This window comes from Sycon ciliatum, chromosome 8 (assembly GCF_964019385.1).
Source record: "Sycon ciliatum chromosome 8, ocSycCili1.1, whole genome shotgun sequence".
In the NCBI taxonomy this organism is placed as follows: domain Eukaryota; kingdom Metazoa; phylum Porifera; class Calcarea; order Leucosolenida; family Sycettidae; genus Sycon; species Sycon ciliatum.
The window spans coordinates 26513262-26533517 of NC_088650.1; the positions used below are offsets into that span (position 1 = coordinate 26513262).

The following is a 20256-nucleotide window of genomic DNA, read 5'->3' on the forward strand; positions in this document are numbered from 1 at the left end:
GCTGTTGAGCTGGTAAATAGGCTTTGTGCTAATGGTAGCTGATCACCACGGTCGGTGTGTTCAAATCATGGTACTAACACTAGCCGCTCTTGTAGATTCGAATCAAATGCTTGTCCACTGTAACACCTCCTGTGCAGCAGTACTTACAAAGTAAATGCCTTCATTCCAGCCCGATGAAGTTAGCCAGGTCTGAAACTTTCCACGGTTGTAGATTAGTCCTGCGAATAGTTACAACTGGCTTGGCAAGCTATGATGACTTTCCCCTGCTTTCCACACATAATTGTTGTGCTGCTCCTTGTTGGAATCATGCCTACTTTTCCGGGGAGCCAAGATGACATTGTAATGAAGGTTCTGCTGAATTTAGCATCGATCCATTCGTGGACGTTCCCACAGCAAAAGCACCAGCGAGTCAATGCAAAACTTTGAAGAAAGTGTCCAAACGAGGTAACACATTTCTGGTATGTCACAACTACACTACGGTACTTGATGCTCAATCTTTCCAACTCTCGCACAAAATCAGTGTACGCGTCGGTTCGCATCCTGTGTATGTACGGTGTTACTATAGCTCCTGGCACATAAAAGGGTAAAAACTCCCAGGTCCAGTCAATATAGTACCGAGAAAGTCTTGAAAATGCTTGAATATAGCCGATGAGAACTTAGTTTTTTCGGCAATTTTGTATTCCTATCGAGGGTGATTTCGGGACCTTTGGACGCGATTGGACTCGCCATACTGGGCCAAGATGCTCTTGAAGACATTATCTATCAAATAACACCGAAAAATCCTTGTTAGCCAACATGTGTCAAGGCATGTATTTTAGAGGTCGATTTTTTGAATTGGCCCCTGTACTACTAGCCCAATTCGGCACTAGCACCCCGAAGAGAAAATACAGCGTACAACAATACAGTACGCATAGCAGATTTAGGCGCACGATGAGCAAATAAGGAGTTGATTAGATTATTCTCGCGATTCGCGACACTCCCGGGCGAAAGAAGCAAACAAAGAAAAGAAAGCTAGCGGAAGAGCAATTAAACGACAGACGCAGTCACAAATCTGGGAAGACCAAATAACTTGGCCAAATAATTACACGATCAAAGAAAGAAAATAAAGTACACAACTAACTCACAGTGCATCATCATCCCTCAGCCTGCGAACCATATTCTGGCATTTCTGAGCAGCAGCGCGGCGTGGCCTGTTTCTGAGATGCAAGCTGCACAGTTGCTGATCTCACCCAACCATCTTGGCTGTCATGAATATCCACCACTCTGCCCAGCCTCCATGTCCCTCTTGGCATGCTGCTCTCCTTGATCAACACAATACTGTTCACACGCGGTTCCACATTCTTGCTTCTCTTGGCTGGTGCACTATGTGGGCGTTCTCGTAGGCTGGTAAGACACTGCTGGCCTGGCTTGCAAATTATAATTAGAGCTAGATACAATACATTCTGTGTCATCATGTACATTAGTATGAAGAAAATGGGGAACATAAGATAATGGAGGGATAAGAAATGAGCCGGTGTCAGAGGATCCCCCATCCCCCAGAACTCGTCAGTATGGGCAACAGGTGGCCTGGTGTTCACAACAGCTGTGGTATCGATGCCAAAGGATGCGCATTCTGACTGAATATCTGTGATCAGAGTGTCCTATTCTGCAACACACTCTTCAAACTCATCAGGAGTGGGTGTGGTCAACCGTACAGGATCCTCCCCCAGAAAGGAAGATGGAGATCCGTGCAACTCGCTAGGTGGCTTATCCAAGAAGTCAGAACGAGTGCACTGAGGGTCAGGAACATCATGGACCATGACTGTGGACTCGTCTGGTTGGATCTCGGAGTGGGGAACCTTTCCTGTGCAGATAAAACCTAACTTGGTGTCTAGGAGAATCAGACCATCTGGGAAGTGGGTGCGATCTGTCAGCACAAAGTCATAGTAGAAATCTGTCCCAACCAGAATGTCAATCTCGACATGTTCGCGAGTGAGTGTTAAGGGCTCAGCAAGAGGTAGGCGTTCGAGCGACGGATGTGTCTGGGTATCCAGCGGAGTCTTCAGAATTGGACAACAGATCTGCGGGACAACGCTGGCTTGAACGGATTGGGCAGAGCCATCGAGAAGTTGGACATTGAATTCCACTTGTGGAAGGTTCTGCGTGGTGCGTTGGGATGCACCAAAGTTGGCCATTGCTGTGACATCAGTGCCAATTGTCGGAATGTGCAAGGCTTTTCGGGTGGATTCTTTGATGTAAGTTCGACTGGAACCAGTATCGAACAAAAGGCGAGCTTGAAGGCTTTGCCCTGACTCATCCTGGATGGTAGCAAGGGCCGTCTGCATGATAACATGTTCGCAAGTCGATGTCAAGGTTTGAGTTGCAGACAGAAATGGTGTAGCATCGACGTTCAATGTTGTAGAGTTCTCCGGCTTCTGCTCCGACTGCGCTACCGAGGCACCGCCAAACTTCTTACCGCACAAGCTTCTGTGATGCGTAGACAGTTTACAGTGGAAGCACGGTCTCGCCTGTTTGCAGTCACGTGCGATATGATCTGATCTGAAACATATGGAGCAGCGATCATTGAGTTTCGAGTGAGCTTTGCGTGCATCTAAATCTCGGTACTGCCCGCATTCATCGCTAAAGTGTGCCCCTGAACAGTAGAAACATTTCGGAGGTCTGCGTTTCTCATGATGTGGCAAGAGGGATACACCAGTTGAAATGACATGGGATGGCGCAGGATGCTGTTGATGTCCTTTGTTCGCGTCGTGACATTGGCGTTCACTAGTTTCCTTGACACGTACCAAGATGCCAAGGGCCTTGCGTAAGGATGCGACTGTCCAGCTGTCGCTGCCCCGTGCAAGCTCAAGCTGCACCATGACAGCCTGTGGGAGCTTTGCTGTGATCATAGGAATAAATAACGGGTGTTCTACGTCTTGTTTGAGTGCTTCAAGACTGCGGAGGTTCCGTTCGATTTCGTCAAGTAGTTTCCGCAACGAAGCAGGTTTGTCTGTTGCTGGAGGTAGATGCGTCATGGCTGTGTAGTGACTGTCGATATGGATTTGAACGTCACCAAATCTTTCCTCTAAAACATCCATCGCAATGCGATAGTTGGCACCCGTCAGGTCGAACCCAGCAATTGCCTCCTTTGCGACGCCTTCAACATTCTCTTGGAGATATGCAAACTTTTCCACATCAGACAATTTGCTGGCACCGACAGAGGCTTGAAATATTTCGTGAAATTCACGGAATTTCGAAAAGTTGCCATCAAATTTGGGTAAGGTAAGCTTCGGTAGCCGGATGGATGCATACGAACTACCATGTGCGCTGTCTGGTACTGCGGGATTTGAAACATTAGAACTGGAGGGAGAACGTGATGTTGCGGTGGATGATGTAGCAGTGGATTGTGAAGGTCGCTGCATGTTGTCTCGTTTGGATTCTAGGCACCTAAGTTTACCCCTACTGACGAGCCCCAGTTGCAGTCGATCTTTCAACCCCGACTCATTTAAATCAAGAAAGCCATACTTCATGCAAGCGTTATCAAAAGTAGAACAGGCAGCCAGAAAAGAATCAATAGCAACGGAAAGTTCAGAAATAAATAAACTAAGCTGTTGCAAGGATACATCGTCGTCGTCCAGCACCGCGTCGGCGGTCTTGTAGATGGAGTAGAGCTGCTCGTTGCTGATAGTAGTCACTTGCCTTGCGTGTAAGACCTGCGGGGGTGGCAAGGGCTCATCGTCATCAGATAGTAAGCACTTTGCTGCTCGAGTCTTCGCCTTCTTGCCCTTCGGTGGCATTTTGAATTTCCTTCAGTAACAAACTCTAGTTATCTAAAGGTCGGGTTTTTGGCACCAGTTTGTTGTGTATCACTGGCCGATTATCTATGTCAGTCCATAACACACAACAAGAGCTTCGGTTGTTGTAGCTTGACTCTGGTCAAGGCTACGAGTAAGATCATTTCAAGTAATGAAGTCGATGATAAGAAGAAATTCGGCAGCTCTTTCACCAACCGGAAAGAGCTCTTTGTTTCGGGGGAAAACAGCAGCAACACCATTACGAGCACACTGTAACCAAATATGAATACTACAGAAAAGGGGTGAGCACGGTGCTAGCCCAATTCGGCACTAGCACCCCGAAGAGAAAATACAGCGTACAACAATACAGTACGCATAGCAGATTTAGGCGCACGATGAGCAAATAAGGAGTTGATTAGATTATTCTCGCGATTCGCGACAGGCAACGTCCTCACACGCATGGCTTCCGTGGAGAATCTGTTCGGGATCAACCAAACCTACCTCAACATGAATGTGGGTGGTCGATGACAGCCTTTGGCGAGGTTCGTTGAGCAGGTTCTTGCTCAAAAACACCGTTGAAAAAAAGTCACGAAGTTTTTGTATACGGAGGAAGTAGGTGGGTTATAACTAGGTTTTTTTTTTATTTTTTTTTTTTATACGAAAGTCCACTATATTCCCGAATATGTGCGAGAAGTGGTGGCGGGGCCAGGCTGCTCTGCCGACCTCAAAGGTCTCGGCGTCTACGCAGACAAAGCGCGCCATAATGCAGTAAAACCATGTAGAGAGGAGGAAGAGGGGAAATGAATAATAGTGAGAAACAAGGACAATGGGTAGATGGTCGTGAGAGAAGCAGAGTGAAAGATAACGTCACACTGTGGTAAGGGGGGGGGGGGGGAGGAGGATGCTAGTGAGGCACTGGTCTAAACCGTTTCATAGGGCGTCGGTGGCTGCTTGCCAGTTCAGGTGCAGCAGATACTTGTTGCATTTTTCTTTGAATAATTGGAGCTGGCTGGGTTGCGGCCGTGCTGGTAGAATGGTCGCTGGTAGGCTGTTCCACAAGGGAATAATGCAGTCTGGGTAGGAACCCTGGAGGCTGCTACGAATGCGCACGGGCAGCGTCGACTTGAGCTGGAGCGGGTGGCAGTGGGCAGTCTCCGTGGCTAACCTAGTGGATCGACCACCCGCTGGGCGGGGATTGGCTGGAGGTGGGAGGATGGGCTTCAGGGGGCTTGTTGTTGGAAGGTAAGACAGCTTGAACGTGAACGAAAGCGCAGCAACCAGTCGGCGGTGTTTCAGGCTGGGGAGCCAGGCGCCTGGGCCAATCACCTTCAGTGCCTTGTGCTGGATTTTGTCCAGTCTGGATGTACCTGACCCCATCCACACCAGGCAGCAGTATTCCATTGTTGGCCGCACGAAGCCTTTGTAGACTGCCGTGCGGCCGCTGGAGTCCAACAGGGGCGCAACCTTTCTCAGGAAGTGTAGGCGTTGGGCAGCCTTTGAGGCCACGGCCCGGAGGTGTGCTGCGTAGGACAGTTGCGAGTCGAATGCTATGCCCAGAAGTTTAATTTCTTTCTCTTCAGGAACAGTCACTCCATTGAAGAGCACTGGTGGGAACGCTGGGGGAGGCTTGCGGTGGTCGATGATGAGGGCCTGAGATTTGGATGGCTCGAAGGTGACCTTCCACTTGGAACCCCAGTGGGAGACGGCGTCCACTGCTTCCTGGAGTTGTGCTGCAGAGTCGGATATGCTGGCGGTGGCAGAGATGCACTGATACAGTGTCGTGTCATCTGCATACGTGGCAAGCTCAGCACCAGCAGGCAAGGTGTCCTCGCAGTCATTCACGTACAGGAGGAATAACGTTGGTCCAAGGATGCTACCTTGTGGTACCCCTGCTTGGATATGGTGCAGGGAGGACTCTTGGCCGCCCACAACAGCCTGCAGGCGCCGGTTGTGCAGGTAGCTTTCCAGCCATCCGAGAAGCGGGCCGTCTATACCGTACACGGAAGCCTTATGCAGCAGGCCAGCATGGCTGACTTTATCAAAGGCGCCTGCTATGTCTATCGCCAAAACATGGGCGGCTCCTCCTAGGCCGGCTGCTCGGGACCATTCACAGTGGAGCTTGGTTAAGACGTCGGCTGTGCTCAGGCCCTTTCTGAACCCGAACTGTTTCGCAGAGATGACATTGTGGGACTCCACGAAACTGGTTATCTGACGATTGACAATTGTTTCCATCACTTTGGATATGATAGACAGCAGAGACACAGGTCTGTAGTGTTGAGGCAGGTTCTTGGATTTCTTCTTGTGAATGGGTGTGACTCTAGCTGTCTTCCAGGATGTCGGCATAACCATGCTGTAGAAGCTAAGGGAGAACAGTTTGGAGAGTGGCTTACTTAGGGGGTCGGCACACATCTTCAGAACTCGCGCGGGAATGCAATCCGGTCCAGTAGCTTTCGATGCATTTAGGCGCCGGAGTTCTCTCTTGACAGTGGCAGGGCGGAACCGAACCGTTGAGAGCTTTTCAGCCGTGCGCTTTGCAACGTGGGGGAAATCAGTCGCTGGTTGGTTGGCGGGGAAGTCGTCGGCGCCCAGGCTGCACTTTGAGGCGAAATACTGCCCAAAACACTCAGCTTTTTCGGCATTCGATACGCATTCCAAACCAGGCTGCGGCGTAAGAGTTGGGATGGACGTGTTTCTGCTGCTGCCACCTGCTTGCTTGATGGTAGACCACCACGAGCGGTCACTCAGGCTAGCTTTGGAGAGCTTAGTACGCAGGGTAGCCAGGCGGGCCACCTTGGCATGCTGGAGGATGTCATTACAACATAGAGTGGCTGCTGAGGCTGTCTGCCGCGCTGCTGTTGACTTCTGCCGTCTGGCAGTAGCCCAAGCCCTCTCTTTTGCTTTTATGGCATCCGTGCACTCAGGGGTCCACCAAGCTGGATCCGTCGGCCGGGATGTGAGTTGCCGGGATGGGATGAAACGTGACATACCCTGGAGGATAACTTCGGTGATGTTGGCGCACGACTCATCAGCGCTGGTGGTGAAGGCAGTTGACCAGTCATAGGCTAGGAAAAAGTGACAGAGGCGGTTCCAGTCTGCTTGGTTGTACCGCCAGACAGTGCGTGTGGTTTTTGGTTCACGGAACGCAGAGATAGGGAAGTCCATGGTGAGGACAGCGTGGTCAGAGGACCCCAGTGGGGCATGGCATTTCACCTGAACCGGTTCACTGAAGTCAGACATCACAAGGTCCAGGGTGTTGTCTCCACGTGTGGGGATGTTGACATGCTGCTCCAGGCCATGAACATAGCAGAGTTCCTCGGCTGCTTCTCCTGCCGAGGTAGTCTTGGTGCTCCCTAGCCATGCTGCATTGTGGACATTGAAGTCCCCTGCGAGGATAACATAGTCACCGTGGCTGCGGGCCTCGTCTAGGTGGGTATCAAGGTATTCGATCAGCTCGGTGTCTGTCCCGGCTGTGGAGCCTGATCGGTAGAGTGCACAGATAACAATCTTGGACCGGCTAGCTGTTGATACAGATATCCATATCACTTCGTGGTGTTCCGTGCTGAACCGGTCCAGGTGCTGGAAGGCCATGTTTGATTTCACCCAGATGGCAACTCCGCCTCCATGAGCGTTTCTGTCATGTCGGATTGGGGGAGCGTATCCGGACAGACAGACCTCACTGTCAGTGACCTTTGCGGTTGAGAATTTTGTCTCCGTAACAGCGATGACATCAGGTGAGGAGCACTTTGCAACATGTGCAAGTTCACCAAGCTTTGACTTTAGGCCAAAAGCATTGGTGAGTAGGAGCCTGAGGAAGCGCTTCATTGGTGACCATGTAGGTCATGTTGTGGCGCAGATCCGTTTGATCTCTTCAGGTCTCCAGCCTCTGGTGGGGAGAGGTGGGAGTTTCTCCGTTTTTGGCCACCAGGCAGTGGAGTGGAGATGATGTCTGCCGGTGGTGGTGGCGGCGGCGGCGGCGGCGGCGGGGAGGAGGTTGAGCCCTGCTGCTGTTGTTGCTGTTGCTGTTTAGTCAGAACACTGGCAGAGGTGCTGTTTCTGCTACTGTGGCAGTGACTGCTGGTGCTGCCCTCAGGGCTGGTTTCAGAGAACCTCCATGGCCTGCAGTATAGGGGTCTTGGCCAGAAGTTGGGCGCTGTAACTGTGGAGAATGAAGTGGCATCGATGGTCACTCTGGCGGAAGCACGCCCACTTTCTGACAGCCATACACTGCAGGTGTGGACAGGAATAGAGGCGCCCAGAAACTCACTCCTGGTTTTGATAAATTGCCTGAAGTGGCTCTCAGTGCTATCTGTGGCGATATTGCCCACGTACACTACGGCACGCTTGTTCTTGGGTGGTTCTGAGGAGACAAGCTTCCATGAGTCATCCTCGATAACATGGAAGATTGGCTTGCCGTTGGACTCTGTCACATCTGTCTGAGACTTAGACTCTGTCACATCTGTCTTGGGCTGTGACTCAGAACACTCTGCCTTTGCCAAGCCACCGCTTCCCTGGGCCTGGGGGCCGTGGGGCTTTCGATCCGCGCTTGTGACGCCAGTACGTGATACGGTGCTGCTGGGTTCCATGTGAGCTGCAGCTTGCTTGGCGCTGCGTTTGCTGGCACGGGTACTACCGGTACTACTTTGCGTACGATGTACGTCTGCTTGAACTGGTGAGCTGTTTCTCGTCGTCTTCGACTGCATCCAGGCAATGGCGGAGTTTTTTGAAACAACTAACTCTTCCTTCAAATCTTTTACTTCCGCTGCCAGCTCACCAATTTTGCGTTTCATCCGCGCTTCGCGATCAGCAGACTCGGTCGCGAACTTTGCCAGCGTTTGCATCACTGCAAGGAGACTCTGCTCAATCCCCGGGAGGGTGCAAAGCAGCTTCGTCATGGCCTCAGCAGAGAGCTCGCCCATGGCGAAGGGTTCCTGCCTGGCCCTACCTAACTATCTAGACTATCCTACACTATTTCCACTACTACTACTACCCACGCAGCTATCTCCAGTCCGGCCTGATGCCGGCTGGGATGTCCAAAAAAACGAAAAGCTACGAGCTTGAAAAACGCGTGCCACACTCGTAGCTGCAAAAAAAAAAAAGAGGTCATGGTCGCTGATACCGTCCACAGGGTGCACTGCTGTCTGTGTAAGCTGGACTCCAGTGGAAACAAGTACCAAATCGATGCAGGTCTGCCCATGACGAGTGGGAGCAGTGACACCATTCCGGAGATCAAACTCGCAGCACATATTCCGGAGATGTTTGTAGTGTCCACTGCGAGGCTGCAGAACATCCGTGTTCAGGTCACCGAGGACAATAATGTTCGAAAACTGACGTAGAATGTTGTCGAGTTGAAGGCTGAAGAGTTCCCAGAACTCGACCTTTGCGTTGGGTGGACGGTACACGCTGCACACAACCAGCTCGTTGGATTTGGGTTTGGAAGACGGTATGCGAACACGTACAAATATGCACTCCACTCCCGGTATACATCGCATTGGGGCAGGAGAGGAAACAAGAGACGCGTGCACATACATGCATACTCCTCCGCCATGTAGAGAAGCGCCTTGGAGGAGACCATTGAAGTGTCCGTGATGCTCCGCTTCAACAAGAAGCGCTGAAAAACTGCATCAAATCATCATTACAAGTGTAGTACTTCTCGAAGAACATGTACATGTACATGATGTACATGTACAAAATGTAACAAAAGTCATTACATGTGCTAGAGCTGTTAGCCAGTTAGTTGTAGAACGTCAGTACCGTCGGTCAGTGTCGTGCAATGTTATCGCATGAGCTGATTGTTTAGTAACTGGTGGTGTTAGTGGGCATTATAGTGTAACTTGTAGTTCCTTGGTCCTTTTTACTTTTTATAGAAAAAGTCATGTATATAATACATGTACATGTACATACATTGTTGGTTGACAGCATCCTTCATCTTTCTGTGAGAACCGGACCTATGGGACGGTGAGAAGGCAATCAATAATAGTCAACAACAACAGCAACAGCAACAGCAACAGCAACAGCAACAGCAACAGCAACAACAACAACAACAACAACAACAACAACAACAACAACAACAACAACAACAACAACAACAACAACAACAACAACAACAACAACAACAACAACAACAACAACAACAACAACAACAGCAACAGCAACAGCAACAGCAACAGCAACAGCAACAGCAACAGCAACAGCAACAGCAACAGCAACAGCAACAGCAACAGCAACAGCAGCAGCAGCAGCAGCAGCAGCAACAGCAACAGCAACAGCAACAGCAACAGCAACAACAACAACAACAACAACAACAACACCAACAACAACAACATGTTACAACGCGGAGGACCACTGTGTTTGGAAACAGTGACCTTACTACAACCATCCACGGTTGGCAGAGCCCCAGTCTTTCGACCACTTGAACTGGCTCTGCCAACCGTGGGTGGACGGTTGTAGTAAGCACTGAGCTGCTATGATATTATGCACAAGAACTCACTCATTTTGAGTTGCGATATCAGCAACTTTCGAGCTTTTTCTGAAAATATGGATGCTTTTTAAGCAACTTTCGCTTGTTTTGGCATGGTTGCGAAAAGCATAAGTTGCGAAATATTTTGGTATCTTTGGGAAAGGGCTATTGCTGAGGCGTTCGGTTTTGCATCGAAGCCTCCAAGGCACCGGCAGAGTCAACGGCTAAGGTCCACTCGACTAGTCATCGGATTTGGGAGGTGTCTACCGCACATTCTAATTGTCCTGATGTTAGTTCTGATCAGATTTAGTATGAGTCGTCCATTGCTAGTCATTTGTTTCAGCATCCTGAATGTCGTGCTGTGTATTCAGACGATTGTTTTTCGATTTCGTCACGTGTACGCAGTGCTAAGTTGTTGATTGTTTTAGAAGCCGTCTATTCATAAAATTATAATAATAAATGGTGAAAAAGGAGAAGGACAAAATGTTACGAGTTATGACTAACTGTCCACCAACGTAACCAGATCTTATACAGTCAGCGAGTGCAAAATGGCACAAAACTGACAAGGAGGTTTAATTGGCTCACCATCCGAATTATAATAATTATAAATCTTTATTTCAGGATTACACAAGGGCTGAAGACTTCCGGGGGGATCTCCTATTTGTGTATGTACAATGAACATTGGAGTTCACGCAAAGAAACCTAAACAGTAACTATGTAAACAGAAACAAATTAGATTCACACTTAGGCTGTTTAATAGGTACGTGTAGGTCATCAACAACTCATTAGTTATGTCCATTGGGTGTGTATTTTAACGTATTGTTGTCAGTAACTTATCACACTACGTTGTACATTTCACGCTTATTAGGTTTTCTCACACTTGCACCTTTTTGTCATTCTTTCTATGTGAACGAGTGGGTCATACATTTTCGTTTTGTTGTGTTGGACAGCTATCTTCTTCTTTGCCCTGTTTCATCACCTCTCAACTGTACATCTATTGTTCTTGTTCCTTGCTTTTGCTTGTATTTCAACTGACGAGAAGGCTTGAAACAATATTGTCCTGCAAATTTCAGGATGTTGTTCAAGAGCCTGAGGTATGTCCTTCTTCTTAATATCACAGTGCCCGGCTTTACTGTTTGCATTAGGCAGAGCTCACTAGGCCTTGGCGGATAATGCTCGAAAAGGTGGCAGATTCTGCTCGAAAAGCAGTGAAATTGGCAGAACCATACAAACCTTATGGCGGGCAATTCCTCGAATTCTGCTCCATTTCTTTATCCACATACCAAACATGCATGAAACTTACCAGAAAAAGTACCGAATTCTGCCAATTTTTCTGCCGGCATTATCCGCCAAGGCCTAGAGCTCACTGACTTGTCAGTTTGAGCACTCTGTCAAGGTACGTTCGTCGTTCGGGCCTGGTTTAAATCTGGCTTTGGATAATTTATTGTTCATTGCTAGCAGGGTAGTGCCTTTGCGGTTTGCGTTAGGCCTAGCTTATTCACTTGTCAGTTTGAGCACCTGAGCCACAGCTACTGCTGCCCTGAAATAGCATAATTGTGGCCTACCAAACCGCAAAGCGATGCGTTATAGCTTACGGGCATGGGAACGTTGGCGGTTAGGGTCCAGACGGACGTATATTATTATTATTATTAATATTTGTAGAAGAGAAAAGGACATATGGATACGAGTTAAGAGTAACTCTCCATCACTGTAACATGATACTATATACAGTCAGAAAGTGCAATAACTAGGCACAAAACTGACAGAGTACTGAAACATTCGACGTCCTGACACCTAGCTTCAACACATCTCCGTAGCGCTAACCGACAGCCTTCCAACTTGGAAGGTTCAAGGTTATGGAAATACCAAAGAGGGGAAGGCAAGCGCAACGAAAACGAGCAGAATTGTCGGCAATAGCCGACAATTCTGCGGATTTGTTGAGAACGGAGCGGCAGTTAATGGAGAACAAGTTTAGCTTTTCCTGGCAGCGCGGGTAGTAGGGCCGAGCCAGTGGATTTAGGTGGGAATTGGCCATCATTCGCTAGCTGTTGCAACATCGTTTGTGCTGGTGTCAAAGCTGTCACTTTTGAAGCGCCAGGGTCGGATGGTGTGGGAAAGCATGTCAAGCCAGAATGCCTTATTGGCTACTTTCTCCTCGTCGGCTGCCTCCACAGTCACGCGTGCATATGCAGTCCTGAAGTAGGCTGATGCATAGACGACGCATTGCACTATGTCGACCCCATGATCGGAGCACCATTTAGCAATAGATGATGCGGAGCAGTGAGGTTGCACGTTCCCAATGTAAAAGACCTTACGCTTTGCCCGCGGGGCGCTGCCGTCAACTCAGCAACATGGCCACCGGCGGGGGGTGTTTCGTTTGTGTAGCGGGACTTCTCCTCGCGCTTGGTGATCAAGGATGTCTGCATATTAGTATTGCCTTCTACGGGTGTGCTTGAACGCTGAGCCCTGCGCAAACGCCTTGCTTGGACGTCCTGCCATTCGGGTTGAGGGGTGTGCGTACGGTGTGAGACAGAGTCGACAGTGCTAGGTTGCTGTACAGTACAGTGTGTGCACTGGGCTGGCTGGCACTGCCAGCATGTGCGTGTGTACCGTACAGGGTGTGTACCGGCGGGCTTGAGCTGGAGGGTCCAGCGGGTGCACGTGCAGGTAACAAAAGCAGGTTGTTGGGATGTTCCTGCTAGTACGTCGCTGTACTGTGCTGTGCTGCCAGAGGTCGTGTGGCTCCCGTGTACGCGTTGCATGGCATGCTGTGTGTGTACTGCGGTGTGTACGCTATTGTCTCTTACATCAGGGAGTAGTACAATACCGGTATTGTACTACTCCCTGGTTTACATGAGAAATTTCAACCCGGGTCGAGTTCAGCCCGGGTTGAAAGTCTGTACGACAGACAAAAGAGGTGAGCGTTTACATGAAGACAGTTGACCCGGGTCAAATACTGATATGCCGCCAAAAGTCCACTTCTACAGTCCTGTATGGTCACGTGAATCCGTTCGCGCGAAATTTGCATCTGCAGTGCTGTTCAAACCTGGCGCGAGATACGCACAGAAGTACGTTTGTACGATTTTCTTGACCCGGGTTGATTTCAACCCTCCCCTTGGGGGGAGGGTTGAAATCAACCCGGGGCGAAATTTCAACCCGGGTCAAGCGCAATGCGTCATGTAAACGCGCCATTCACTTTGTGCACATGGCGGGTTGAAATCTGACCCGGGTCGAACTCAACCCGGGTTGAAACGCTTCATGTAAACACAGCCTTAGACTTACATGTAGGTCAGCAATTTCCCGCCTGAGTTGTTGAATCTCAAGTTTCAAGGACGCAATTTCATCGTCTCTGCCCCCCGTTGTCGCCATCATCTCCTTGTTTAAATCCATTATTGTGGTGGACAATGAGGCTAAGGCAGTCGTTATATCTCCTATATTATCCTGCAAAGTATTTTGTAGGTGCGTGACTACTACGTCATGTACTACAATTGGTACATGACTTAATAATAGCCGTTTGGCATGGTACAATAACCTTTTTTTCTTTTTTTCTTTTTTTTTCAATGGCTTATTTATTCGAAGAGAATTGGTGAGCACACATGCTCATTCCCTGGGCACTGCAAATTCACAACTCATTTCACTGCAAATTCACAACTCATTTCATTTCACAGAATCATTTTCAACGTTTCGGCAAATTGCCATCATCAAGATACAATATGAAGTGGAAGTCTGCCAAGGAGCAGTTATATACACTAATTTGGTGTTCTTAGGTGTTGATAATATTTCTATGACTACATATGTTACCTCAGTGCTAGAAATATGATATGTCTAATAATAATAATAATAATTCGCGGGATTCGCGTTGGCATCGCTTGAATGTTCAGAAACACACAAACTAGCCTTCGCTTCCGCAGGCCACCACTATGCCTATGCCTTGCACACCTGAGTGGCGAATGCAGACCTCACAAGTGAGTCAGGGGAGAGTAGGTGAGTCTCTCAACCAATCGGGCGTGTAACGGCCCATAACCCTGTAAACTGACTGCATCCTTGTTACCCTCACTCCGAGCTGTGAGTACCCAGTTGACCGTGGGTGTCGGCGCAGTTCACCACGCACAAAGAGCGAACTGCGCCGACACCCACGGTCAACTGATATGTCTAAAACTAGTGAAAGATCACAAGTTTTCACTGACTCATATGCTGGGTGTTGGTAGTTAGCACAGCGCAGATGTCACCAGATAACTTGAGAAATGTCTGAACAGGTTTCTCGCAAGCAATTCACGAATGTGACCATGTCAGTGGTAGTACTGTTGTCTTCTTCTTTGGCGGACTTGCTTGTGCCTGGAAGACCTTGGCTGTCGGATGCACTGGGTTATAAATCGCGGAATCAAGTTTTCCCTCCGGCATTGTAGCAGAAATGACAACTGACACTCGCTCCTTTTGCGCTTGCTACAATTTACGGGCCCATAAAAAATAAAAATCCAATCTGAAGAGCAATGTCAATAAAGCCGCTCATAACGCTAAAAATCAAATCAATTCAGGAAAATTCAATTCAATTCAAAGTCGTGACACATCCGGTAAAAAACAGCAAGAAATAATATCTCGGTGCAAAAGAAGAAAAAGGAAATAAAAAGCCGCTTCATTTTAAAAAGGACCAAATGAAGAAAAGCAAAGAAATACCCACATCAGCGCTAAATTGCACCTTAAATTATAAACAAAAACATCACGCATCTGTCATGACCGGGGAGTGGGCCAGACATACTATCAGGATTCTACAATTCCAGGTTCTTTACGGAAATATACCAGGAGTCCAGATACCCATTCCTCACCCTCACCACACAAGAAGACCAAAGCTTCACTCTAGAACCAAGTAGTTCCAAGCACGAACAACAGAGAAGCAAGAAGAACAACAACCACAACAACCACCTATCGAAGCAAAACATCGAGCTATATACTGCTACATGTATTATGTCCTAGTAGCGTGCAAGCTGAAGGAGCGAAGGGCGCGAGCAGCCAGCCAGCCAGCAAAGCATGAATAGTGATATGTTTCCCAACGCTATTCATAGACGAGACACATCGACGCCACGGCAAACACTTGACAAAGATACATGTAGGAGCAGACGGAATACAATACAGATAGCAACACACGGACACGACATATCCCCCGCCTACCAACATGTTACGTCCTCGTAACAGAAGAAAAGTAACGGCACTGAAAAAGAAAGCCAAACAATAAAACTCTTGAAAACTTGAAAAGGAGGAACCAACCTCTTCCGACCCAAGAACCAAAGAAAACATATGCGCCAGTCTTGCACAGACTCTCAGCCACAGCAGTGTTAGAAAAATAAGTTATGCCGTTACAACTACGTTCGAACAAGCTATTGGTCAGCCTGCAGGGATTGCTTCTGTGTTACTATCATTATGAACTAATAAGACAAATCAAGACTAGACGGGTGACAAGACCAGAAACGTGTCCAGGAACTGGTAACTGACCCGAACTAACTTCACTTGAAATCCGCGGCTCCCGTTTGCGTGTTGCCTTCATCTTGACTTCCTCGATGTACCTCCTCTCCAGCTCTGGCTACGTCCAGCAGTTTATCGTCATGCTCCGGGACGGGCGCGTTGGTGATGTTGACCAACCGCGGTCGCCAGGGTGCAGTTTATCGTCGTACCCAGGACGGGCGCGTTGGTGATGGTGACCAACCGCGGTCGCCAGGGTGCAGTTTATCGTCGTACCCAGGACGGGCTGCGGTGTGGTGACGATGGCTATTGGCAGCGCTCCCTCTCGCTGCCGAGGGTTCGGAATGTTAGTGGCGCTGGACATCCTGGCGTGGTCGCCAAATGTCATGACCGGGGAGTGGGCCAGACATACTATCAGGATTCTACAATTCCAGGTTCTTTACGGAAATATACCAGGAGTCCAGATACCCATTCCTCACCCTCACCACACAAGAAGACCAAAGCTTCACTCTAGAACCAAGTAGTTCCAAGCACGAACAACAGAGAAGCAAGAAGAACAACAACCACAACAACCACCTATCGAAGCAAAACATCGAGCTATATACTGCTACATGTATTATGTCCTAGTAGCGTGCAAGCTGAAGGAGCGAAGGGCGCGAGCAGCCAGCCAGCCAGCAAAGCATGAATAGTGATATGTTTCCCAACGCTATTCATAGACGAGACACATCGACGTCACGGCAAACACTTGACAAAGATACATGTAGGAGCAGACGGAATACAATACAGATAGCAACACACGGACACGACACATCCATTAGCATTGAGGACACTGCCATTAGCGAGGTTATACACACCACTGTTACATCCGTCCCTCAGCCATGGCTAGTGGGCGCAATGCATTTACCGGTCGATGGTATGCAGAGCGAGCCCCTCTGATGCACTTAACTGCAGCTCGGAGGAGTGCAAACGACAGACGGCATCTGACATAGGCCATAACCTCGCCGTAGGGCTTGCCATCATGCTGTGCCAGCATAGCGCATAATCGCTTCAAAAACCGCAAGCATTCTGGGGATGCACTGCCAGCCGTGGTAAAGACAAGCGGGGTAAAGTTACCACGGTCAACATTGACAATCCTTTCGCTATACTGCAGCTTCTTCTGCCTCTCGTGCTGGAGAAGGAGGTCAGCGATGGGCTTCTTTGCGTACGAGGCGGCGTCAGGATGAAAGACTCGAATGTCAAGGAAAGTGTTCTGTGCCCTTGTCCAAAACCCACGTATGCGGACGTCAGATCGGGCATCATGTGCCGTGTTGGTGCTGGCAGCTCTGAAGACTTCGCCCTCCAGCGGCGCGAGCAATGGCTCCACAGACACGTCAGGGCACACCTCCGTGACTAAGTCCGCTATCATGTCTCGTACCTCATTATGTCTAATGGTAGGGAAGCCCCCGGTTGGGCAGCACATCGCATGAGCCGCGGTGAAATCCTGGCCACACACGCATTTCTCCTGGACATCCCTCAGAGGCCATCCGCACCTCAGCGCAATGGCATCGCGGAAGTCGCACTTGGACAGACTGAAGCCGTGCTCACGCAGCGGAAGGGTGTGGAGCCAGCTCGATACACCCTTGGCCGAAAGGTGTTCCAACTGGCGGGCGGCAAGCGGAGTAAGTGTTTCCTTGGCGCTCATATACCGCTGTTCGTCATGTTTTAGCCGTTCCGCCAGAGCTGCTGACTTGGCTCGCTGGGCTGAATGAATTGCATGCTCTATCGATATCGAGGGCCTGGACCGGTCATTCTGGTCGAGTATCTCCAGCGTTTGATCTGATGTGATTTTCCTCGACGTCTCCAGAGCCCCATTAGCCATTTGAGACAGGGATGGCACGGTAAAGCCACCCAGGCGTGTGGGAAGCTGAAGAACAGCCCATTCGTTGTCCGAAAATGCCTCCCTGCCAGTTACCGCAGGTATCAATACCGTGCGCATCATGTCATCCATCTGAGAGAGGCAATCGGCTGGAAAAGGTACTGTTCTGAGGAGGTAGGTCCACCGGCCGCGAAGACCATGTGTCAGGGCAGCATAGGCTGCATGCGGTTCCGTGCGCGCAACATCCGATAGTGCCTTTAGTTCCGCAATCCACTCGCCTACTCGCCGCCGCACATGCTCGGCAACAGCATCAGACTCGCCAATGTAGGAGCCTAGGTATTTCGTGGCGCCGGTCACGATACGTATGCCAGTACCAGCAAACATATAGACTAGTCAGGGAGCCGACCTTCAAAAAAGTGGCGCTCCAGGTCGGGCGAGATGGAGTACAAGATCTCTTCAGCAATGGGTTATGGGTCTATCAGAGAAGGGCTTTCGAGTTCTTGGCCATCCCAAAGCTGTGCACGGACATCGCGAGGACGCATTTTGTTCGACGATCAAATTCACAATTGTCAAGCATTTAGGCGCAAATGTTTTTCGTTCTCAGCCGACTTCTCGGTTTGAGAAGTAGGTGCGCACGCTCAAAATTCCAAATCAGTGACTATGCGCCTGTCCAGAAGATGACGACGCTGCAAGCTTACTTTCTCAAAGCGTGACATACATTTTCATTACGATTTTGACTTCGAAAGTGAGAATAGTATTGCCATCGTCAGGTCCACTAGTCACGAAGCATAGCGCTTCTGGACAAAAGCGCAACATAGAGTGTGTACCAGCAATAGTGCACAATAATACTCGCGCCTACTCCGGCAATTCTGCAACGCGTGCCAGCAAAGTTTCAAAAGTATATTTCCAGGTCTGACTGAGGTCGAGTCGAGCGAAGATTCCGGCAGAGTAGGCGAGATGTTGCTTGCTGACAAGTCGGCCTCCGCGTCGGCCTCCGCGTCCCTGAGTCCTGACTGCCAGTGCCACAGCTGTATGCACCAGTGACCAGTCACCGGACGTGCAAGATCATCATCACCCATGTCGGTACTCTGCCTGGCCTATTTATCTGCTGGTGGTGTCAACTCCGTTGCAGTTTGCCAGCTTGTTTGTTCCGGTACTCGTTCTTCACTGGTTCAGGTGAGCCCAGCTGCTTTTGCACAAAATACTTTGTGGATCCTGTGAGAGATCATGTAACTCGAAAACGAGACGTTGTTTGAAACAAAGGTAGAATGACAATCACTGCCAGTTCCACATGCACTTCTGACAGGAACTACGACAGACGTCTACGTGGCAGCACCAAAGGAGAGCATGGGATAGGCAACATAACAAGATAGAACATACATGCGCGCACGTGCATGTGTGCGAGCTTGTGTACACGCGCGCACGCCCACACACGCTTGCAAGCGTGTACTCACATGTGTGCGAGTGTGCATGAGTGCACACACACGCACACACATGTGACTCTCTGTTCGCACACACACACACATACATGTGTGCGAACATGCGCGCATTCATCACACACGCGTGCGCACATACACACAGGTGGATGCGCACATGCCAATGCTCACACACACACGCATACACGTGTACATGTGCACGCACACACACGCGTGCGCGCTTGCACGCACATACACACAGGTGGATGCGCACGTGAAAATGCTCACACACACATACACGCATACACATGTACATGTGCACGACACACACGCGCGCGCGCACACACAGGTGGATGCGCGCACATGCATGTGTGCGAGCTTGTGTACACGCGCGCACGCCCACACACGCGCGCAAGCGTGTACTCACATGTGTGCGAGTGTGCATGAGTGCACACACACGCACACACACACACACACACACATGTGACTCTCTGTTCGCACACACACACACATACATGTGTGCGAACATGCGCGCATTCAACACACACGCGTGCGCACATACACACAGGTGGATGCGCACATGCCAATGCTCACACACGCATACACGTGTACATGTGCACGCACACACACGCGTGCGCGCTTGCACGCACATACACACAGGTGGATGCGCACATGCAAATGCTCACACACACATACACGGATACACATGTACATGTGCACGACACACACGCGCGCGCACACACAGGTGGATGCGCACATGCAAATGCTCACACACACACGCGCATACACGTGTACATGTGCACGACACACGCGCGCGCGCGCGCACACACACACGTGGATGCGCACATGCAGATGCTCACACGCATACATACATATAAACACACACACTCATGCACGCGCGCGTCATTATCTACGAATCTCAGAAACATGCAACACGCGGCCAGAAGTTAATCATCACCAGTGAACTTGCTGTGATTGTGGTACCAACAACATGCTGTGCAAGAACGTCACCATCATCGGCTGCTCTGAGGTAGCATTCCAGAATGGCAATTTACAAAGCCGCTGTCTAGTGCCCTACTATCATCTCCACGGAGCAGCAGTCGGAACCCAGGAGATAACTGCTCGGCATAGCTGCAAACATCGCAAAGGTTACAGCACTGGATGCTTCTAGTGCAACGGGTCACCCCAACCCTGTACTATACTTGCTGGTGCATGTCCGAATGTGACAACCCAATCATTAGCGCCCATGTTCTGGACCGTCACTAACGCTTCCGCCCAGGGCCTTACTACGGGATTTTACGG

General features: G+C 49.7%; 1 protein-coding gene across 1 annotated transcript; it reads right to left on the minus strand.

Moving 5' to 3' along the window:
• Positions 1 to 1640: 1640 nt before the first annotated feature.
• Positions 1641 to 3776, minus strand: LOC135823664 (uncharacterized). The gene has a single exon (XM_065336513.1). The coding sequence runs from the start codon at positions 3774 to 3776 to the stop codon at positions 1641 to 1643; it is 2136 nt and encodes a 711-aa protein (XP_065192585.1).
• Positions 3777 to 20256: the final 16480 nt, after the last annotated feature.

What these genes read in the sequence shown, in the direction of transcription:
- LOC135823664 (XM_065336513.1), bottom strand. Translation starts at nt 3,776, where the DNA reads ATGCCACCGAAGGGCAAGAAGGCGAAGACTCGAGCAGCAAAGTGCTTA.